At 40.4% G+C, this 24,975-nt stretch overlaps 1 protein-coding gene across 1 annotated transcript; it reads right to left on the bottom strand.

Moving 5' to 3' along the window:
* Nucleotides 1-19,508: 19,508 nt before the first annotated feature.
* LOC137278227 (beta-porphyranase A-like) lies at nt 19,509-24,508 on the bottom strand. The gene is made up of 3 exons (XM_067810449.1): nt 24,252-24,508; nt 21,517-21,661; nt 19,509-20,977 (listed from the first exon to the last, which is right to left on the bottom strand). Exons 1-3 carry the CDS (start codon nt 24,483-24,485, stop codon nt 19,524-19,526), a joined length of 1,833 nt encoding a protein of 610 aa, XP_067666550.1. The 5' UTR covers nt 24,486-24,508; the 3' UTR covers nt 19,509-19,523.
* Between the last annotated feature and the right edge of the window lie 467 nt (nt 24,509-24,975).

Below are 24,975 nucleotides of genomic sequence, written 5' to 3'. Positions count from 1 at the left end.
AATTCAAGTTAAGTGCATGTATTAATAATATATTATATATAGCACAAACGAAAAGGAACACCCTAAAATCTGATCGTCATATATACACTTAAACATGGTTTGGCCATTCATACTTCAAAGGTGAATGCAACTTTTTTTTGTGTGCTGAATGAGCACTTAAATTAACATCTTAGGGCTGGAAGTGAAGCAACTGATACAGTATTCGTTGTGTTTGAGTGAAATGAAACATTGCCAAAAACAGTGAAACTCAAATGTGTTGAAACACACCATGTTCGATTCAAACGCTCAAGCACAACAGACTGGTGCATGTGGAGGACAGACTTCCCAAGCAGCTTGTGGTGACATGTACTTTAAAAAAAATCAACAGATAGTTTTAAAGCCTCATAATGTCTTCTACAAATCGTTACGCGCCCACGTCAGAAGCAGGGCCATTGCATGGTTACAAGCTGGTGAATTCTTAAGAAGCGTTGTTCGCCGTCCGTGTCTCCCTCTGTGCTTCACAGACGAGGTGTCAACTTGAACGACCCAAGAGCTGTGTTTAGTCGCCACTCTTATGTTTATCATATCATCATCACCCGTGAACCCCATAAACATTACTGTAACAAAAATGAGACATGCAGCTTTATGGATGACAACTTCTTGTTTATTACATTGAGCGACGTATCGATGTAGATTCTTACATCGTTTTCATTACATCAAATCAAATGTGTTACTTCGTGCGAATAACTAAGGGCTGCGTAGACACGCCTTCAATATTACGGCTGGTATGCCAATCCCTGAGCAATCCATTTTCAAGGGTCTTTCACTGATTGGATATATTATTGACTGGGTTGTTGTGAGTGAGTGAGTGAGTGAGTGAGTGAGTGAGTGAGTGAGTGAGTGAGTGAGTGAGTGAGTGAGTGAGTGAGTGAGTGAGTGAGTGAGTGAGTGAGTGAGTGAGTGAGTGAGTGAGTGAGTGAGTGAGTGAGTGAGTGAGTGAGTGAGTGAGTGAGTGAGTGAGTGAGTGAGTGAGTGAGTGAGTGAGTGAGTGAGTGAGTGAGTGAGTGAGTGAGTGAGTGAGTGAGTGAGTGAGTGAGTGAGTGAGTGAGTGAGTGAGTGAGTTGATATTTAACGTCACATCGGCAATATTTCAACCATATCGTGACGGGACAATAACATTGAAATGGAATATATGAGCACCATGAAAACCTGTCGACAAAGGACAGTAAAACAACTAGAATATCACAATTTCAATTAAAACAAGCATGGATAGTTAACACTAATATCACTTTTGAGACAATACAATATAAAAACAGACTATATATCGCCAACAATAGAAGGTAGATCACCACACTAGGACCATGGGGACTTACAGTACCTTTGCTACCTACATGGACCTCAGTTGGATTTACACCATCCCTTCAGCTCCTGGTGAGTGTACGAAACGTTAGCCAAAATTTAAATAACATGAATACTACGATTAAAAACGTGGTAGGCTTAAATTTATATCAAATGTTTTGGGACTTACGTACCCTCTCAGGAGGACAATAATTTTACTATACTTCAACCCCCTTTGAGGGTACAGCCACCAACAATTCAACTTATTTATCTGAGCTACCAATATTTAAAATACAAATATTTACAGAACATATTACTCAAACTTCAACCAAAAAATCAATTTCTTTTAAGAAACCAGTAACTAAATGAGAAGCAACAGTGGTAAGAAGATCCTTGATGGTTTTGACATTCAAATACTTATCCCTTGTGATGGAGAACTCAACACAGTCAAGCAGGATATGCTTGACCGTGACTCTCTCATCACAATGGATACAAAATGGAGGATCCTCACCTTTAAGTAGATATTAGTTATGAGTATATCTTGTATAGGTATGCATGAGTATATCTTGTATAGCCAATACGACATCGTCGCATGATGACCTCTTCAAATCTGGACTGACAATCCAAGTGGGTATAATCAATGTAGGGTTTTATTTCATGTAGTTTATTGATACCTACTTGGGTGTCCCACTTCTTCTGCATAAGGTCACGGATATAAGATCTAATGGTGACTTTGTAATTTCTGTAAGGAATAAGAAGTGGTGTCACAGATGTGTTGAGTGCTTAAGCAGCAAGGTCAGCCAATGTTGTTACCAGAGACTCCCACATGGCTGGGAAATCAACAGAAGACGATGTCGTATTGGCCAGTAGCAAGATCATTACACAATTCGATGATTTCTATTTAAAGTGGATGTTTGCAAGAAATATTTTAATAGCCTGAAGGCAAGAAAGAGAGTCGGAATAAATTATATATCGTTTACGTTTAGGGTGTCTTTGAATATATTTGAGAGCTGTTAATATGGCGTTAGCTTCAGCTGTGAAAATAGAACTATTATCTGGTAATCTAGAATATATTGTTCTGGATCCAGTGACAGTGGCACAAGCCACAGCGCCACCGTCCTTGGACCCATCTGTAAATAAGGATCTATAATTGCTATATTTTTGTTTCAATTGATTATATTCTTGTTTAAATTGTTTAAATTTGTTTCTCATTTTTTAAATGTAGTTAGCGTTAGGTCAACTTGTGGCCTAATCAACTGCCAAGGAGGAGACGAAGAAAGAAGACGGGAGCTATATTTTCCAGCTGAATGCTAGAAGCAGCAAGGAATGGCTTAATTCTGAGCCCAAGAGGCGGAACAAGGGAAGGTTTTTTGCTATACAAATCCTCATAAAGAGGATTAAAGACACAATTAAATGCAGGATGGGACTCATTAGAAGCTAATTTTGTAAGGTATTGTAAAGTTTTATACGGCGTTGGTTGAGAGAAGGCTCGTCAGCTTCGACGTAAAGACTGTCGATAGGAGAGGTTCTTAAAAAGCCAAGACAAAGCCTTAGGCCTTGGTGGTGCACATATATGATGTAACCATAATCAAGTTTCGATCGTACGATAAGTGAAGGAGAGAAGTCTGATCCCCTCCCCATTTTGAATTTGAAACAACCTTAAATAAATGGAGTGCCTTCAGGCATCTGGTTTTAAGGGATTTAATATGCGACAAAAAGGTCAAATGTGAGTCGAAAATAACGCCCAAGAACTTGGCCTCCTTGACCATTTTGATTGGGGTATCACTTAGAAATAGTTCTGGGTCTTTATGGGGTTTGTATTTACGACAGAAGTGTATACAATGGGTTTTTGATTTAGAAAATGTGAAGCCGTTTTCAAGAAACCATTTATCTATTTTGTTTAAACACAACTGTAGTTGCCGTTCAATAGAAGGCATAATTTTACCACGGCAAGAAATATTAAAATCATCCACAAGTATAGATCCATCTATTAAATCGTTTAAAACGTTTGATAAACTGTTGATCTTTATGCTAAAATGTGTGACAGACAAAATGCTGCCTTGTGGAACACACTGATTCTAATTGTAATGATCAGACAGGGCAGAACCGACGCGGACTTGAAATAGTCTTGTTATTTAAACATTTGGCTATGAATTCAGGCAAACGACCTCGCAAGCCGAAATCATGTAAATCTCTTAAAATGCCATATTCCCAGGTTGTGTCATATGCTTTCTCAAGATAAAAAACGATAGACAGAGCATGTTGTTTATTAATTAGCGCATTTTTCACAAATGATTCCAAACGCACTAAGTGATTGGCTGTGCTTCTGTTTTTAACGGAAACCACATTGTAGATCTGTGATAAGGTTATTTGTTTCCATGTACCAAGCAAGTATTTATCATGCGTTCTCATGGTCTTGAGAACACAGCTAGTTAGTGAAATCGGCCGATAATTGGACGGATCCATATGATCACGTCCAGGTTTAGGTATGGGTACTACTATGGCATCACGCCATGAGAGAGGAAAGTTACCCGATGTCCAAATATCATGAAAAATATGAAGAAGAGTTTCTAGGCAGGATTCTGGTAAATGTTTCAGGAGTTGATAATGTATGTTATCAGCTCCTGTAGCAGTATCATGAGCTTGATCAAGTGAAGTATGGAGTTCATGAATAGAAAAAAGTTTCATTATTATCTTCCTCAGTTGAAATTAATAGTTGTCTTTTCTTGTTGTTTTTGGTACTGCTGGAATTTAGGTAAACAATTAGAAGACGAAGAGTTTTTAGCGAGGGTTTCACCTAGTTTATTTGCTATATCTGATTTATCCGTAAGTAATTGATCTCCATGTTTAAGATGAATGTCCGAGAATTTAGAATTTAGATACATAATTTTGCCAAGTTTGGCGTGTGTTCTGTTTAAAAGTACGTCGTGATTTAGCATTTAAAATTTAATATCTATTCAAATTATACACCATAGGATGGCGACGGAAATAGTGTTCTGCTATTTTCCTTGCCTTCCTAGCTTGTTTGCAGTCATCGTGGAACCATGGTTTTCGAATATGGGGAACTGCAGATGAATTTGGTATACACTCATCACCTATGAAGTTCAATTCATCAGAAAAACATTTCATAGCATCAGGAACATCAATAAAACGTTCAGGTTTAAGTTTTTCAGCGCATAGTGTTTCATATAAAGCCCAGTTAGCGTTTTTAAAATTCCGCCTTGATGATGGAGGAACATCAGATGGAGTTACAGATTTTAGTATAGTAGGAAAATGGTCATCGAGGTCACAGAGGTCATCGCATTTAGTAGCTCTGAATTGGTCAGTGACAAGTCGAGAGCAGAATAGGTCCCTGTACCAGGGTGTAAATATTTATGTGCTGGAACCATCATTATAAATACGTAAATCATTGTCAGAACGAAAGTCCTCCAACAATTTACCTATAGTGTTTGTATTTACACTACCCCAGAACGGGTTGTGCCCATTTAAATCTCCCATTATAATACAGGGCTTCGGGAGTTGGTCATATAGAGCTTGAAGATCAGTTTTGGCAAACGTCGAAGACGGCGAAATATAAAGAGAGCATAGCGTAAACGCTACATGTAAAGTAATTCTCACTGCAACAGCCTGCAGATTAGTAATAAGTGAAACAGGGCTTTGAATATTGTTTTGTTAGACTAGAATGGATGATCCGCCAGTGGTCCTATCACCCGGAGGTGAAAAACAATGATATGCATTAAAATGACGAAGGTCAAATGTATCTGTTTGTTTTAAATATATCTCTTGGAGATATATCACAGAAGGTGTAAAATCTTGGACTAATAGCTGTAATTCATGTAAATTCGTCCTCAATCCATCTTTTGGTTTGATTTATTGGGGATCTACCCAGCACTCTTTTGGAGGGCGACAAGCTATGTGCCCTAGAATGGACATTTTCAGAAACGTCCATGTCTTCAGGAGACCCGTATTTATTGAACAATTGAATTTTGTTTTGTGACCCTTCAGGAGCTCTGCCAGTTTGTTGTTTTGAAGCATCAGGCTTTGGCTTCTGTTTACCTTTCACAGTTTGTTGACTATCAGCTGTCAATTGAGACTTTGAGTGTGACTGAGATGATGAGTTTAGTTCAGAAGACGACTTTGAGGTACTAGGAAATGATTCCTCAGTCTGTGATGATATAGCAGAGTACAAAAGCTGTGGAGAATCGCAATTTAGTTTGGCAGCCTGTGGTTGATGTTGTTTTAGAGCTAGACCCCCATGTTTTTGTTACTGTAGCATAGCTTTCTGGAAGATTAGATCCCTTTACCAGTTTTTTTGGCCTCTGAAAAAGAGATATTTTGAGTAAATTTTATTTTATTGATCTCCATTTGGTCTTTCCAAATAATACACTGTTTAGAATATGAAGAATGGTCGCCTGAGGAATTGGTGCATTTTTTTGTAATCACTGTCACAATCTTCTGTGGTGTGTGTCTTCTCACCACAGTGAGCACACACAACAGACAATGTGCAAGTATTTACACCGTGTCCATATTTCTGGCATTTAAAACACCTGAGCGAGTTGGGGATGTAGGTGTCAACTTGTATGTTGCAGTAGCCTGCCTTCACAGATTTATGAACATTTGAACATGAGAAAGTAAACAGATATGTATTTGTTTGGAATGTTTCATTGATCTTTCGGGTTGAAAAGCGCTTGACGTACAGCACACCTTGATCTTTTATTTCTGATGCTATGTCAGTTTCGGACATATCAGCAAACAATCGATCACGATCTCTGATGATACCTTTACTAGTGTTTAAGGTCGTGTGAGCAGAGACCGTGACAGATTTCATGTTCATCAAGTTGGGTTGCTTGCTGCTTTTTCCCTCACTCAACTAGCAGGGCACCCGAACGTAAACGTCTTATGTTCTTCACATCCCCAGCAATACCTTGAATACCGTTGGACACAGCAAAGAGGTTCAGCTTAGCGGTGTCAGGAGTCTCAATCACGACGAAACGCGGCCAATACTCAATCGATGCAGACGGTCTATGGTCAGTATCAACAGGGTCAGTATCAAGTGGACGTTTTGTTTTTTATGTTGGGGTTTCATACGCCATAGTTAGTGTAATATGGTTCATCATCCGAGCTCCCCACCCACCATGGAGTATCACAAGGACATTGCTAAAGCAAGCGGGCCTCCAGCTTGCACCAACAAGGATACCCGGATGATATACCCCAGTAGAAGAGTGAGTGAGTTAATATCTAACGTCACATCGGCAATATCTCAGCCATATCGTGACGAGAACGTTTCATACTGAAATGAAATATATGGATACTATAAAAACCTGTCAGGACAGTAAAACAACTAAAATATCACAAATGGGATTAAAACTAGTGTCCCCAGTAGAAGAATTACAAAGAATTAATCCACCAGATTGGCCCATGAGCCACCGCCTTTTGGGCATACGACTCTAGGCAAAATTCAGAACTTAAAATACATTCCAAAGCCTGAAACGTAGATGAATAATTGAGCGAAGACCGAAATTAAAAGTCCAAATAAATATTGCGCAATGACATATGTATAATCCATGCACAGGGCGTGGCATGACCAGCCGATTGGTTGAATCGGGCGCATTCAACCACCCGTCTAGATGAAGTAAGGGCCGAAGTAGTGTGTTAGGCAAACAGAACATGGTTAAAGGTCCAGTTGCCCTCAGCCACCAGGATCCCGTCCTCCACCGACACGGGACGCAACCCACGGCAAACAGGTTGCCCATTTCGGGTGCAATGGGGTGCTATGTACCTTGCTGACCCGGGTCCACGCGGCGAGCTCTTAGCGTTACCCAGCACCCACCACGAGGAGGTGGCTTGCCACGGGTGCCGACGGGTTGTTGTCAAATGGGCAGATTCCAAAGTCAAATGGACCGAAATTAAAAGTTAAAAATGCCGAAAAAAATTATACATCACATTTTAGAATAGCGTAATTAGTGTTTAGTTTGCTGTTGTTATTTTAAATGGAATTCAAACACTTGACTCAAATGTTTTCATTGTTACAGTTTACATGCATCCAATTAATCAAACATAATTTAAACACAGTTATCACTTATTCATGATACATAAAATTGATTGCTGATTCAGAAAAAAACCAATATCATCGCAAATCAAAAATGCAGTTTTTGTACGTAGTTTTACCTCCCTCGAAACGAAGAAGCCGCGATACCAAACCAAGTCAGAGTCGGTGGGTGTGCACCCAAGTGTAACGAAGACTTTTCATTGGCCACTGGTTCACTTGCCGATACGCTTAGCCGGCTATTCGGTTATGGCTTATAAACCCGCTACGTGTTAAATTCAAAATGCATGTGGTCAGTGATTGAAGTTGTGCATTGCACATTGTCATTAGCAGACAGGCAGGCAGACACACAGGTGTCAGTAAAGCAGACACTGAGTTCTCTCTGTGACAGAGTCTGCTAACAATCAACATGTTTATATTTATGTAATGAGTGGATAATTTACTTGTTTATGTACACAACCAAGACTTGACTACTGCTCACGTCCTCATACTCCGGGCAGGCATACTATTTCAAGCTCCGGGAACCTATTCACTGCGCATGCTTTATGATCGCATAACTTTTCAAGCCACTGGGGGAGAATTAGTGAATCACTTGAACTCCGATTTCGCGGGCTGTTTTCAACTTCATAGGTTGATTTGTCATTTCATTCGTAACTACTCGTGTCATTCCGGCAAGTCGGATGGCGTCTCGTACCCCTCTCGTGGCCATGTTTATGACTGGCTCCTGTGTAAGCGCAAACGGGCATGGAGATGAAAATAGTCTACTACTATTATCAAGGAAAGATGACTCTGAATTTTCTAACATGGCTATTAGAATATCCTACATCCCGTGGGCAAAACAGCAATACTGTCTTTCCCTTTGCAGTTATGTTTCAGTGTTGAAAGTTGTTCATCCTTTAGCTCAAAGGTTATGTTTAAACTGCGCTTTGTATAGTTTAGCGGAGTTTCCAAGTTCAACGGTTCCGCCATGTTCATGTTTTGAAATGCGTTTTACTACGCGCGGTTTGACTGGTTTGCCAAGATTCTCGGCAATGATGGCATGCGAGAGGTGTACGAGTCTTCTTGTAGGTCACTGAAAGAAGCGAGTAGTTACGAATGTTGCCATTTTTGAGGATTTGCTTTGGTAAGTGTATACTGAAAGGTATCAGAATCTGCCAAGTTGTGTTTTACGTTGCATGTGACCTCTAAGTGCCTTAACTAATCTGTACAGTATGTTTGTTGTTGTAATTTTTAATACAATTGTTTATTTTGTTTCCCAAATCTAATGAAAACCTGTGAGTCTAATGTATTTATTGTAAAGTATCACGACACGGTGTCCTAACTGAAGACTGTGAGAAGGCACAAAATATCGAAAAATGATCATGCTTGTTATAGTTTTTTTTCACATTCCGCCGTAACTAATATAACGCGACAATGCGACCACGTGACATTTTGATGAAATATACTGAGTCAAAAAAGAAACTTCACATTCTTTCTTCAGGGCTCTATAAAGGAACAAGAGATGGTAAGCTGGTTGTATTGTGATTATTTCATTGCCGAGATCTGTGTGATGTACTCGATACACTGACAGTACCACAACCAGTTCCATTAGGCTACACCGCCGTTTCAAAACATGGAAATACAGAATGTCAAGTCACAAGAATAAAAAATCGAAATTTCTTAGTTCAATATTGTATATGGCCGCCAAGCGCATTAACCACTGCCAAACACCATCTCCTCATCGACTGCCTGATGCTTGTAAACACGTTGTTGAGGATTCTGCGCCATTGTTCTTGCAAGGCAGCTCCAAGTTCCTGCATATTCTGAGGTTGGTTTTTAAGACCACGAAGCCAAGTCCCAAACGTGCTCTATTGGGTTAAAGTCAGGGGACATCGATGCTAGTCTCTCTGGGTCCATCGAAGGTGACGTTGGACCCACAGCAGAAGTTGACAGAAGTTGACAATATTGGCCCTCAATATGGACGTCGAGAATGGAAACTGACAGCTCGCAACCGATTTCGAATGGTCTGTGAGGACAGTCGACCTCTAAACATCTCAGCCCTGGTTGTTCGTGTAGCCGGTAGAAATCGTAGGACGATTTGACGGTCTTCTGCTCGTGACGTCACACCTGGACGACCCGACCTTTGGTGCCAGTTTGTTGTATACGACCTCGCAAGTCATACACATGTCATGGCTGCATCCCATTGCTCTTGCGACGTGAGTAACTGATATTCTCGCTTGCAACATGCCAACGACACGGGGAACTTGCACATTTGACAATCGTGGCATTTAAAGTACCATTAGAACTGTGGCTTAAAAGTGTCTTTTTTCAATTCTTGAGGCCAATGCAAACACGTGCAAATGAAGAAAACTTCGATGCGAAGATCACGTGATCGACAGCACGTGGAAAACCTGATTTGGCGCTAACGTCGTTTGCACGACGAATGGGTGGGTTTGAATGGATTTTGCTAACGTTTATCTACAGTCGAAAGTTATGGATCCCATTTCGGATACATAGAAGTATCATCAGAGAAAAACTATTCATTATTTTTAAAAAATACACTTTGTGAAGTTTCTTTTTTGACTCGGTATAATATCCGTATGAGAACATCATGAGATATATTGTGAATCATGGCATGTGTAGGGTTAATAAGATAGGATTCAAATAGAAGTAAAACCAGATATCACAGCACATTATTGTCATGAAATACCTTGCTAATTTACGAAGCTTCCTAAACTTTGAGAAAGTGGAGCGGCGGAGGGGTGAAGGGGCTGCAGAAGAGAGGGCTTGGGTGGAGTGGAACGGAGCGTCGGTGGAGTGAAGGGGGAGGAGAGGAGTGGTGTGGTGTGGAATGGAGTGGAGCGTCGCAGAGTAGCAGGAGGGGGGAGAGGAAGAGTTGGTTTCTAGAACTTCAAGGGTATCCAACCCTAACAAGCGATTTCATCGTTTGTAATATACTATTTCCAAAAAGAAACTCATAGGCGATTTGTGTTTTTAAAAATCTAGTAATTCCCTGTTGTGTTCACTCAATCGTCAAAATATGTAGCAAAAGTGTTGATAACATGATTTTACACATGTTACTCTCTGGCAATAAAAGCATTCTCTGCCTGGTAATTAACATTCAGATTACTTTCCGAAATTGGCATTCGTTTTGAAGGCGTTTCAAGGTCAAATCACTGCGTCATGCCTTGACTCGACACGGAACATCGCCATTGAAAGAATGCATGCTGGACATTACCAATCTTGCCAGGCGTCCGAATGTTAGTCTGAGCAAGATATAATGACTTGCAGCTCGTTGCGACCAAACAGGTAGAAGAAATCACCGTCCCCGTGCAGGCAGACCTCGAGTTACCACTGCAGCACAAGATCCGTACATCCGGGTGAAGTATGGAGTTCATGAATAGAAAAAAGTTTCATTATTATCTTCCTCAGTTGAAATTAATAGTTGTCTTTTCTTGTTGTTTTTGGTACTGCTGGAATTTAGGTAAATAATTAGAAGACGAAGAGTTTTTAGCGAGGGTTTCACCTAGTTTATTTGCTATATCTGATTTATCCGTAAGTAATTGATCTCCATGTTTAAGATGAATGTCCGAGAATTTAGAATTTAGATACATAATTTTGCCAAGTTTGGCGTGTGTTCTGTTTAAAAGTACGTCGTGATTTAGCATTTAAAATTTAATATCTATTCAAATTATACACCATAGGATGGCGACGGAAATAGTGTTCTGCTATTTTCCTTGCCTTCCTAGCTTGTTTGCAGTCATCGTGGAACCATGGTTTTCGAATATGGGGAATTGCAGATGAATTTGGTATACACTCATCACCTATGAAGTTCAATTCATCAGAAAAACATTTCATAGCATCAGGAACATCAATAAAACGTTCAGGTTTAAGTTTTTCAGCGCATAGTGTTTCATGTAATGCCCAGTTAGCGTTTTTAAAATTCCGCCTTGATGATGGAGGAACATCAGATGGAGTTACAGATTTTAGTATAGTAGGAAAATGGTCATCGAGGTCACAGAGGTCATCGCATTTAGTAGCTCTGAATTGGTCAGTGACAAGTCGAGATTAGAATATGTCCCTGTACCAGGGTGTAAATATTTATGTGCTGGAACCATCATTATAAATACGTAAATCATTGTCAGAACGAAAGTCCTCCAACAATTTACCTATAGTGTTTGTATTTACACTACCCCAGAACGGGTTGTGCCCATTTAAATCTGCCATTATAATACAGGGCTTCGGGAGTTGGTCATATAGAGCTTGAAGACCAGTTTTGGCAAACGTCGAAGACGGCGAAATATAAAGAGAGCATAGCGTAAACGCTACATGTAAAGTAATTCTCACTGCAACAGCCTGCAGATTAGTAATAAGTGAAACAGGGCTTTGAATATTGTTTTGTTAGACTAGAATGGATGATCCGCCAGTGGTCCTATCACCCGGAGGTGAAAAACAATGATATGCATTAAAATGACGAAGGTCAAATGTATCTGTTTGTTTTAAATATATCTCTTGGAGATATATCACAGAAGGTGTAAAATCTTGGACTAATAGCTGTAATTCATGTAAATTCGTCCTCAATCCATCTTTTGGTTTGATTTATTGGGGATCTACCCAGCACTTTTTTGGAGGGCGACAAGCTATGTGCCCTAGAATGGACATTTTCAGAAACGTCCATGTCTTCAGGAGACCCGTATTTATTGAACAATTGAATTTTGTTTTGTGACCCTTCAGGAGCTCTGCCAGTTTGTTGTTTTGAAGCATCAGGCTTTGGCTTCTGTTTACCTTTCACAGTTTGTTGACTATCAGCTGTCAATTGAGACTTTGAGTGTGACTAAGATGATGAGTTTAGTTCAGAAGACGATTTTGAGGTACTAGGAAATGATTCCTCAGTCTGTGATGATATAGCAGAGTACAAAAGCTGTGGAGAATCGCAATTTAGTTTGGCAGCCTGTGGTTGATGTTGTTTTAGAGCTAGACCCCCATGTTTTTGTTACTGTAGCATAGCTTTCTGGAAGATTAGATCCCTTTACCAGTTTTTTTGGCCTCTGAAAAAGAGATATTTTGAGTAAATTTTATTTTATTGATCTCCATTTGGTCTTTCCAAATAATACACTGTTTAGAATATGAAGAATGGTCGCCTGAGGAATTGGTGCATTTTTTGTAATCACTGTCACAATCTTCTGTGGTGTGTGTCTTCTCACCACAGTGAGCACACACAACAGACAATGTGCAAGTATTTACACCGTGTCCATATTTCTGGCATTTAAAACACCTGAGCGAGTTGGGGATGTAGGTGTCAACTTGTATGTTGCAGTAGCCTGCCTTCACAGATTTATGAACATTTGAACATGAGAAAGTAAACAGATATGTATTTGTTTGGAATGTTTCATTGATCTTTCGGGTTGAAAAGCGCTTGACGTACAGCACAACTTGATCTTTTATTTCTGATGCTATGTCAGTTTCGGACATATCAGCAAACAATCGATCACGATCTCTGATGATACCTTTACTAGTGTTTAAGGTCGTGTGAGCAGAGACCGTGACCGGAATGCCCACGAAAGATTTCATGTTCATCAAGTTGGGTTGCTTGCTGCTTTTTCCCTCACTCAACTAGCAGGGCACCCGAACGTAAACGTCTTATGTTCTTCACATCCCCAGCAATACCTTGAATACCGTTGGACACAGCAAAGGGGTTCAGCTTAGCGGTGTCAGGAGTCTCAATCACAACGAAACGCGGCCAATACTCAATCGATGCAGACGGTCTATGGTCAGTATCAACAGGGTCAGTATCAAGTGGACGTTTTGTTTTTTATGTTGGGGTTTCATACGCCATAGTTAGTGTAATATGGTTCATCATCCGAGCTCCCCACCCACCATGGAGTATCACAAGGACATTGCTAAAGCAAGCGGGCCTCCAGCTTGCACCAACAAGGATACCCGGATGATATACCCCAGTAGAAGAGTGAGTGAGTTAATATCTAACGTCACATCGGCAATATCTCAGCCATATCGTGACGAGAACGTTTCATACTGAAATGAAATATATGGATACTATAAAAACCTGTCAGGACAGTAAAACAACTAAAATATCACAAATGGGATTAAAACTAGTGTCCCCAGTAGAAGAATTACAAAGAATTAATCCACCAGATTGGCCCATGAGCCACCGCCTTTTGGGCATACGACTCTAGGCAAAATTCAGAACTTAAAATACATTCCAAAGTCAGAAACGTAGATGAGTAATTGAGCGAAGACCGAAATTAAAAGTCCAAATAAATATTGCGCAATGACATATGTATAATCCATGCACAGGGCGTGGCATGACCAGCCGATTGGTTGAATCGGGCGCATTCAACCACCCGTCTAGATGAAGTAAGGGCCGAAGTAGTGTGTTAGGCAAACAGAACATGGTTAAAGGTCCAGTTGCCCTCAGCCACCAGGATCCCGTCCTCCACCGACACGGGACGCAACCCACGGCAAACAGGTTGCCCATTTCGGGTGCAATGGGGTGCTATGTACCTTGCTGACCCGGGTCCACGCGGCGAGCTCTTAGCGTTACCCAGCACCCACCACGAGGAGGTGGCTTGCCACGGGTGCCGACGGGTTGTTGTCAAATGGGCAGATTCCAAAGTCAAATGGACCGAAATTAAAAGTTAAAAATGCCGAAAAAAATTATACATCACATTTTAGAATAGCGTAATTAGTGTTTAGTTTGCTGTTGTTATTTTAAATGGAATTCAAACACTTGACTCAAATGTTTTCATTGTTACAGTTTACATGCATCCAATTAATCAAACATAATTTAAACACAGTTATCACTTATTCATGATACATAAAATTGATTGCTGATTCAGAAAAAACCCAATATCATCGCAAATCAAAAATGCAGTTTTTGTACGTAGTTTTACCTCCCTCGAAACGAAGAAGCCGCGATACCAAACCAAGTCAGAGTCGGTGGGTGTGCACCCAAGTGTAACGAAGACTTTTCATTGGCCACTGGTTCACTTGCCGATACGCTTAGCCGGCTATTCGGTTATGGCTTATAAACCCGCTACGTGTTAAATTCAAAATGCATGTGGTCAGTGATTGAAGTTGTGCATTGCACATTGTCATTAGCAGACAGGCAGGCAGACACACAGGTGTCAGTAAAGCAGACACTGAGTTCTCTCTGTGACAGAGTCTGCTAACAATCAACATGTTTATATTTATGTAATGAGTGGATAATTTACTTGTTTATGTACACAACCAAGACTTGACTACTGCTCACGTTCTCATACTCCGGGCAGGCATACTATTTCAAGCTCCGGGAACCTATTCACTGCGCATGCTTTATGATCGCATAACTTTTCAAGCCACTGGGGGAGAATTAGTGAATCACTTGAACTCCGATTTCGCGGGCTGTTTTCAACTTCATAGGTTGATTTGTCATTTCATTCGTAACTACTCGTGTCATTCCGGCAAGTCGGATGGCGTCTCGTACCCCTCTCGTGGCCATGTTTATGACTGGCTCCTGTGTAAGCGCAAACGGGCATGGAGATGAAAATAGTCTACTACTATTATCAAGGAAAGATGACTCTGAATTTTCTAACATGGCTATTAGAATATCCTACATCCCGTGGGCAAAACAGCAATACTGTCTTTCCCTTTGCAGTTATGTTTCAGTGTTGAAAGTTGTTCATCCTTTAGCTCAAAGGTTATGTTTAAACTGCGCTTTGTATAGTTTAGCGGAGTTTCCAAGTTCAACGGTTCCGCCATGTTCATGTTTTGAAATGCGTTTTACTACGCGCGGTTTGACTGGTTTGCCAAGATTCTCGGCAATGATGGCATGCGAGAGGTGTACGAGTCTTCTTGTAGGTCACTGAAAGAAGCGAGTAGTTACGAATGTTGCCATTTTTGAGGATTTGCTTTGGTAAGTGTATACTGAAAGGTATCAGAATCTGCCAAGTTGTGTTTTACGTTGCATGTGACCTCTAAGTGCCTTAACTAATCTGTACAGTATGTTTGTTGTTGTAATTTTTAATACAATTGTTTATTTTGTTTCCCAAATCTAATGAAAACCTGTGAGTCTAATGTATTTATTGTAAAGTATCACGACACGGTGTCCTAACTGAAGACTGTGAGAAGGCACAAAATATCGAAAAATGATCATGCTTGTTATAGTTTTTTTTCACATTCCGCCGTAACTAATATAACGCGACAATGCGACCACGTGACATTTTGATGAAATATACTGAGTCAAAAAAGAAACTTCACATTCTTTCTTCAGGGCTCTATAAAGGAACAAGAGATGGTAAGCTGGTTGTATTGTGATTATTTCATTGCCGAGATCTGCGTGATGTACTCGATACACTGACAGTACCACAACCAGTTCCATTAGGCTACACCGCCGTTTCAAAACATGGAAATACAGAATGTCAAGTCACAAGAATAAAAAATCGAAATTTCTTAGTTCAATATTGTATATGGCCGCCAAGCGCATTAACCACTGCCAAACACCATCTCCTCATCGACTGCCTGATGCTTGTAAACACGTTGTTGAGGATTCTGCGCCATTGTTCTTGCAAGGCAGCTCCAAGTTCCTGCATATTCTGAGGTTGGTTTTTAAGACCACGAAGCCAAGCCCCAAACGTGCTCTATTGGGTTAAAGTCAGGGGACATCGATGCTAGTCTCTCTGGGTCCATCGAAGGTGACGTTGGACCCACAGCAGAAGTTGACAGAAGTTGACAATATTGGCCCTCAATATGGACGTCGAGAATGGAAACTGACAGCTCGCAACCGATTTCGAATAATCTGTGAGGACAGTCGACCTCTAAACATCTCAGCCCTGGTTGTTCGTGTAGCCGGTAGAAATCGTAGGACGATTTGACGGTCTTCTGCTCGTGACGTCACACCTGGACGACCCGACCTTTGGTGCCAGTTTGTTGTATACGACCTCGCAAGTCATACACATGTCATGGCTGCATCCCATTGCTCTTGCGACGTGAGTAACTGATATTCTCGCTTGCAACATGCCAACGACACGGGGAACTTGCACATTTGACAATCGTGGCATTTAAAGTACCATTAGAACTGTGGCTTAAAAGTGTCTTTTTTCAATTCTTGAGGCCAATGCAAACACGTGCAAATGAAGAAAACTTCGATGCGAAGATCACGTGATCGACAGCACGTGGAAAACCTGATTTGGCGCTAACGTCGTTTGCACGACGAATGGGTGGGTTTGAATGGATTTTGCTAACGTTTATCTACAGTCGAAAGTTATGGATCCCATTTCGGATACATAGAAGTATCATCAGAGAAAAACTATTCATTATTTTTAAAAAATACACTTTGTGAAGTTTCTTTTTTGACTCGGTATAATATCCGTATGAGAACATCATGAGATATATTGTGAATCATGGCATGTGTAGGGTTAATAAGATAGGATTCAAATAGAAGTAAAACCAGATATCACAGCACATTATTGTCATGAAATACCTTGCTAATTTACGAAGCTTCCTAAACTTTGAGAAAGTGGAGCGGCGGAGGGGTGAAGGGGCTGCAGAAGAGAGGGCTTGGGTGGAGTGGAACGGAGCGTCGGTGGAGTGAAGGGGGAGGAGAGGAGTGGTGTGGTGTGGAATGGAGTGGAGCGTCGCAGAGTAGCAGGAGGGGGGAGAGGAAGAGTTGGTTTCTAGAACTTCAAGGGTATCCAACCCTAACAAGCGATTTCATCGTTTGTAATATACTATTTCCAAAAAGAAACTCATAGGCGATTTGTGTTTTTAAAAATCTAGTAATTCCCTGTTGTGTTCACTCAATCGTCAAAATATGTAGCAAAAGTGTTGATAACATGATTTTACACATGTTACTCTCTGGCAATAAAAGCATTCTCTGCCTGGTAATAAACATTCAGATTACTTTCCGAAAATGGCATTCGTTTTGAAGGCGTTTCAAGGTCAAATCACTGCGTCATGCCTTGACTCGACACGGAACATCGCCATTGAAAGAATGCATGCTGGATATTACCAATCTTGCCAGGCGTCTGAATGTTAGTCTGAGCAAGATATAATGACTTGCAGCTCGTTGCGACCAAACAGGTAGAAGAAATCACCGTCCCCGTGCAGGCAGACCTCGAGTTACCACTGCAGCACAAGATCCGTACATCCGGGTACTACAATTGCGTGATCGTACTCCCACGGACCCGTGAAGGTCCCTCGGTAGAATAGGCCTTCAGCAACCCATGCTTGCCATAAAAAGCGACTATGCTTGTCGTAAGAGGCGACTAACGGGATCGGGTGGTCAGGTTCGCTGACTTGGTTGACACAGGTTCCCAATTACGCAGATCGATGCGCATGTTGTTGGTCACTGGATTGTCATTTCCAGATTCGATTATTCACCTACCACCGCCATATAGCTGGAATATTGCTAAGTGCGGCGTGAAACTAAACTCACTTACTCACTCACTCGTACTCCCACGGGTGAGAGCACAACAGCCAGGGTACCTGGGCCTCAGAGGATATTCCGCGAAACTGTACGGAACAGGATGAAAGAGATTCGTTTGAGATCCAGAAAACGACGTCGGGGTCGTATTATGTTGTCATGATCGCTCTCAACGTCTTCGCTATCTGGAAGTATACTCTTTGTTTTATAGACACTACCCTTCTTCTAAGCTCATGCACTCATTACTCATTTAATACAGTGAAACTGTGTCAGGAGCCACACTATGGAACATAGTGACCCATTCAAGGATGTCACATGCCGATGTGGCCTGAATTTTAACAACATTTCAGTTTCTCACAACCTGTCCAAAGTGATTGATGTGTATGGTGCTGGGATTCGAACTTATGATCATAGTTATCTGGTCGGACTAAGAGACATTAATGTGGACAGCAAATTGCCCCGCCTTGAATGACAGGGCAACCATGTGCCGTGATTTATAGGAACTTTCTTTACATTGATAGGAGCTTTTCCAAGTAGAAATGTTTGGACTATATAACAACGTATTTATCTTACCGAACAGCTGAATTTTAATTTTGAACTGTTGAATCCGATGCGACGACACAAGGTAAAAAGTACAACCATGAAGCACCAGAAGAGTTCGGAATTCCCAGCGGTGCACATGAAGAATAATACATCGCCTGTAAGCGGTGTACATTGAATATAATAGAATAGCGCTTAGCCAATCAGAAAGCGACATTCATGTGTGAGTTCACATATATATATTCACACAGGATCACTTAGATAATCTTGGTAATGAGCTGTGCGACATTGGTCTCTGATGGTTATCTAGCCACGTTTGAATTTCTGGAAATAAAATGACTCATTTTTCTGCTATGTTTAGCATTAAACACGAATGTGACATCAGTTGTCATAACATACCACGATTATAATACTGTGATTAGACCTTACATCTATGATCTAATGCAAAAGATTCAAGTAGCTGTCAATACACAACCTCCAATAAGACCAAATATCGGTTACACCACCTTGGGCTGACCATAAGTGAAAACTCATGAGTATCTATTAACATCTGAAGATCCTCCATATTGTATTCCTTGTGAAAGAATCACGGTTTAGCATCTGTTTCAACATTTCATCCAAGGAGAATATGGTTAATTAGTTTTCGGCTAATTGTCTATTGATATGTTTTGTAAGAGGATGTTGGGTATTTTAGAGTCTTTAGATCAGATTGGTGTCTAAGATTGTTAATGGTTGGTTCAAAAGGATTTACAGTATTGTAAATGTTGTCCTCTAGTAAAAGTACGTTAGATCATGTCTTTCAAAGTAAATTTAAGGCTACTTTGTTTTCAGTCGTAAAATATATGTTAATGTACTTCACATGGTCTCTAGTGTGGTGTTCTACAGTCCGTTTTGGAAACATGATTAAGAGTGTATTCTCTGCTCTCTTATGAGCATTCTTAAACTTAAACTTGTTTATGAATCAAATTAATCACAACTCTTCGGATGTGTTTTCACATGTGGCAAAGGCACTGCAAGGTTCCTTGGTTCATAGTATTGTGATTAACCTTCAGTTGTTGGTGATCTACAGCCCAAAATAGTTTAAAAGTCTTTGTTGCGAAATATAACCTTTGAAATCTGGCATTTTGCTAATGTGACTATAAATATTGATTCACTCATTTCTTTTTGTTATGTGTGATATCAATCAAAACAAGCAAAGAATATTCAAAAAATAAAATTTATCTACTGAAGTTTTCCAAGAACAAGTGCGACAGATGTCACGTGACCACCATCTCCATCAAAGGTCATGCTGACAGTATTGGTCTGGTGGACCTGTGATTCGGGGACCATGAAGACCCAAACGTTCCATGTTGTTTTCCCCTCAATCTTCATGGCATCAAACAGCATGTAGCTTGAAGACAATGTCTGACCATTGAACTCAACTGTATGGGGTTTTGTGTCGACATTAAGGTCTCTGCTCACTCCCACTCTAAGATGAGCGGTATGGTACCCAGAGGTGGGCAGATAGATAGTTGTTTGCGCATGTCCATTGTTGATTGGTATGACCATGTCCTTCCCGTAGTATGTGTTCTCATTGTTCGTGCGTAGTCCAGCAAAGTTGTAGTTGGTTTTGAACTTGTAGAAGCAGGTTGATGAGCCGGGGAGATCAACGATGCCATTCGATATGTTAAAATGATAACTAGCATGAATAGCTAGATGGCCATTTTCGAACAGAACGCATGTTTCTTCACCCGTGGAAGGGTTAAGCCAGTTTTGGGGAAAGTCCAGTTTAACATTCTCAAATTTACTTCCATAGTTGTGGAGAAGAACTACCATCTCCTTGGTGAGAGGGTTTGCCAGGGCAAGAGGTGCAACCATTCTCTCCTGTTGATTATACTGACTTGACATTCGAAGAAATTTTTGGTCATTAGTAAAGTTTTGCCAAAACATGAAAAATTTGGTTGGTTGAAGCGGATGGCCATCAACAGTAAACAGGGAATCCCTGAGGGAAGTATGACCTGGGTATTGTCCATTTGCGAGGAAAAATATGGTAACTCTGTCTATAAACTCTCTCATATTAAGGAAGGTAAACATGAAGCCATTTGGTTGATAAATGGTTTCAAACTCTATCAGTCCATTTTCAAAAGTGGGACTGACCCCGAAAACGTTACCTCTTCCAAATTCTGTGTTTACTAACTGAACATTTCTTCCTTTCTTGAGGAAAGAGTAATTCTCCACCATGTCTAGAGAAGCAACTAAACGAGCTTGCGTTATGCCAGAACAAGAATAATTTCCCTTGGATTCACGGAGAAAGTTATATGAATGGAAAGAGAAAAAGTCCAAGTGATCAAGTGTCATGTCTAGAAAGTGAGCAGTTTTGTTCCAGAATGTGAAGTTATTTTCGTCTGCTAGTCGTAAAGCCATACTGGTGTACGATGGCCCAGCAACTTTGATTCCAGTTCGTGATTTCAATTTGTCAGCGACAGCCCTGTGGAAGTCTATATTCGTTTTGGGGTCAATAATTCTTTCCACCCAATCAGGTTCATTGATGACTTCAAATATATAGGGAATTCGTCCTCCTGTGTAGTTATTGGCACTCTCAACCATCAGTGACACAAATTCTGCTGCAGCATCAACATTATTGGGGAACATGCCTTTATGCTCCGACTTATTCATCCATTGTGGCCAGCTCAAACCTGCAAATGACAAATACGAGACACTTAAGCCAAAGACATTCGTTCAATGTTAAACTACCTTCCGTGCAGTATAAGGGATATTTGCGATTCTAGTTTCTAGGTAAGCTACAGATTCTGTTAAGAGTTAGGTTCAGTCTCATTCGGGATCCACTCTCAGCCATCAGTGACACAAACTCAGATGTAGCATCTTCATCATTGGGGAATTTGTATCCATGTTGTGACTTATTCATCCGCCACGGCCAGCTCAAACCAGTAAATGTGAATAAGAGACACTAGTCACAAACTTTCCTATTACCTTTTCCTATCCCGGTACCTTTCACGTTAAATCACTTTCGGAAACCAAACACTCTCTAATCACTGTGTATCTTTGTATGTGGATAAGAGAGAGAGAGATACTGGAAGAGTGGTTAATGACTAAACCACTCAAGCGAATCATCAAGCGAATGCTGGAACAGGACTGGAAGATGGCTTTGACCGTAGTTGTCTCTGTCTATGCTCCTTTTTTCCTATACCGTTCAAAAAACGTTTTAACGCCGTACCCTGTATGTTCCAAACCATGTTAGAGATGTTATTTCCATAGCCATTCAGTTGCATCATGTAGGTCGCCCATGTCGTTGCTTGTCTTGCAGGGTCCTGGAGGTACGTTGGGTCTGGGTAGCCAGGCTGACTAGGACTTTGTGGCCACTGAATGACATAGTATAGATTAGCCAGTTATCTATGTGAAAGAAAACTGTTAACGTCTGTATAACTTTCATGTGAGGGTTAACCCAAGAAAGATCAAGTGAGAAATGATCTTTAGTAACACATGCTTGTGGTGAGAGATACATAACTGGACTGGCGAGGCTAGCTAACTAGCTAACCCTATCCTAATTGCGTAGAATGATGCCCATGATGTTGATCACTCGATCTTCTCATTATCTACAGACCACCACCCCCACAGAACTGGAACTTGCTGTTTACAGCTTTAGACAACAAACCGGCCAGATTCACGTGAGGATTAAATTCATTGTCCCTGGATAGAATTTCTGAACAACGATTTGTGTTCAAAGAGTGGCAAAAACTAAGATTACCGGAAAGGTTACAAGGCCCGATTAGTATGTTTTTTTAATAATATTCTATTTTAGTAGTTTTAATGTCCATCGTCGACCGACCTGTTTAGATCTGTTGTAAAATAGGCCTTCAGCAACCCATGGTATCATACTAGGCGACTAATGGGATCAAGTGGTCGCTGACGTGGTTGACACATGTCATCGGTTCACAACTGCGTAGATCGATGGTAATGCTGTTGATCACTGGATTGTCTGGTCCAGACTCGATCATTTATATACATCCTGCCGCCGGATAGCTGGAATACTGGTGAGTACGGCGTAAAACTAAACTCATACCTTCACACCATCGCGGAGTGGGTTTAATCTTCTATATTCATCCTCAAATTATAAAATGTGTTCGTCATGACACTGCTGAAATATTGACAATGTGACGATGCTCACTCATATGTTCAAGGAGTTGTACTTTATTTGCATAGTGGATATGTAATATACATAGTCTTAAAAGTAGGGGAACTGAACTTTCAATGTACGATTGTCGAAATTGGGAGATATGTGAGATTTAATCAATGTTGAAGCAATAATAATGGATATTTTGAGAGTGAATCACCACATGAATTTTATTCAAAGCAAAGCTGTTCGTTCTGTTATCCCCCTTGTGGCTGGTTTACAATTTTCAGTCAGTAGTGTGAGATTTGACCCTGGAAACCCTGACCATGCACAGATGTAAGAAAATTATCGGAGAAAATGATCTACAGTGATTTATCGACCTGCCTGAAAAACGTCAAGATTCATAATCACACCTCATGCACGTGTAGGAGGCTCCCACGTTGTGCAAGTTCTTCCCATGGATTTTGTTTGCGTTTGGTGATAACTTGAAATGATGCTTCATACACAAGATGAATGTCATGGTAATGTTCCTTAATGAGTTTTCTTTCTACAAGACTGAACGTTCCCCTACTTTTTTGTGAAGAGTACACATAAGTCTTGTATGTAATTAGTAAAACTTCCATTATTTCTTATTTGTTATTATCGGCAACATTTGAGCTGTGGTCAGCAGAAAGTCATTCCTCGACGATGTCGCAATGTCATACTAGATATACACACGAATACCTATTAAAAGGTTAGGATCATTTATATCGTTTGTGATGAGAGAATAACGGCCAAGCATGTCCTGCTTGACTGTCTTGATCTCTCCATTACATGGGATAAGTATTTCAAGAATTTTTCAAGTATTGCATAGAATGCACAGACCACCATGAAAAGTATGCATCTTCGCTATTGGGATATGATGACATATGTCAACGAAATCAGAAATCAGCAAACTGATCCTTTGTATTAAGCGCTGTGTAATTTGTATGAACTGAGGTAGGGGTCGTTCTGTCTGCAACATGTCTCTAACAGTGAGGAGGGGATGCTACGTCACATACGGGGTATACACGTGCATGTGAGATTAGTAGTATTTTCATGATAAAAGTTTTTAATGTCATAACGCTTCATCATTGTTATTTTGAGTGTATTGGTTGGATATATGATCTACGAAATGACCATAGTGAAGTACATTACATGTTCGAGTTCTGTCTGCTTGTTAAACTCCTGCTTGAAAAACACCCCCACCAAAGAGTTAAACAAAAACTGTTGCCACAATTATTGTACTTAACACACTCGCTCGCTTAGTTTAATCGATAGCATATAGTCGTGCATGTCTGTTCTGGTGTCACCCGCCGTGATAATGGTAGAATATTGCTAGAGGCGTCGTCAATCCACACACTTGTATCTATCTCATCTAATATTGTTCCCGTTTTCAGTGAACAAGATGAGGCTTAAGGGTATTAATCAGTGTTCATTTTGGGTAAGTGGTGCCAACCTTGGATCTTTTGAACATATTTCTTCATTTAAGTCAATGTACGCTTTTGATGGGAAAGAACAAACATTTGCAGCAAAGAAAATATTACATATAAATATAAAATATAATTAATATTATAATATGATATTATCACAGTTCTATACAAGTTAATCTTTGCACTATCAACAACAATCTGATAAAAATTAATACTCACACACACGGATTGCCTTGTTCAACTTTTCAGGATGGTAAAACAAGATTTTGACCAAATTCTCTTCAAACTATGAATTCAGTAGGGTTAGAATCTACATCAACTATGACATTGAATTATATTTCCTAATTTCCAGTCACGTATGCATAAAGCGATTCATCTTGTACTTACATTGACAAAAAGACCATCCCTCAGGTCTCTGTTAACCCACCGTCCGGGAGCTGCTCCGACAGTTTTACAGTTTGGAATTTGGTTCTGTCCGGGGAGGCCGTTTATTTTATTCCATCTTTCAGGTTCATAGTGGACACGTCCGCCTTGAGAGAGCCATTCGTTGTAGACTGTGACGGTTGTGTCAGCGAATGCCGCTCCATACAGGAACAAGGGATACAGAAGCAGTGACAACATTCTGCAGTGAAAGTATGATACTTCTGTTCACCAGCAGACACTTTTAAATGTTTGTTTTAAACATGTGAGAGCAGCACGTGATAGTTTTATATATCTTCAAATATTTGAGATAAGGGTAAACAAAGAGGATGATAAGACCGAGTGTCTTAAACTCCATAGAAAATAACCTCAGCTCATTCTGCATTGCGCAGCTGGAATGTATATACGAAAAGAAGTGTTATCTCTATGAAAATGTCTCTGACACATGAGAAAATTCACCGACATTTTCTGCTTCTTGGACAAGGCTCCACTGGCAAAAGTACATGTTTTCGAGTGTAATGACGTCATATTAGTCAGCACACTTATCCCCCTACAAGTTGGTCGAATTAGGTAATCTGCTTGTCGTGGGATTCTTTTGTTCAATACCATATCCCTATTAAGTTAAACTTTTTTGCCATTTCTATGGCTGTCTCGGGGATGTAAGGGGTGGCCTAGTGGTTAAAGTGTTCGG

Source organism: Haliotis asinina, chromosome 1 (genome assembly GCF_037392515.1).
Source record: "Haliotis asinina isolate JCU_RB_2024 chromosome 1, JCU_Hal_asi_v2, whole genome shotgun sequence".
Lineage (NCBI taxonomy): Eukaryota > Metazoa > Mollusca > Gastropoda > Lepetellida > Haliotidae > Haliotis > Haliotis asinina.
Note: the sequence above shows the minus strand (reverse complement) of the source record. Positions and strands in the feature narration are given on the sequence as shown.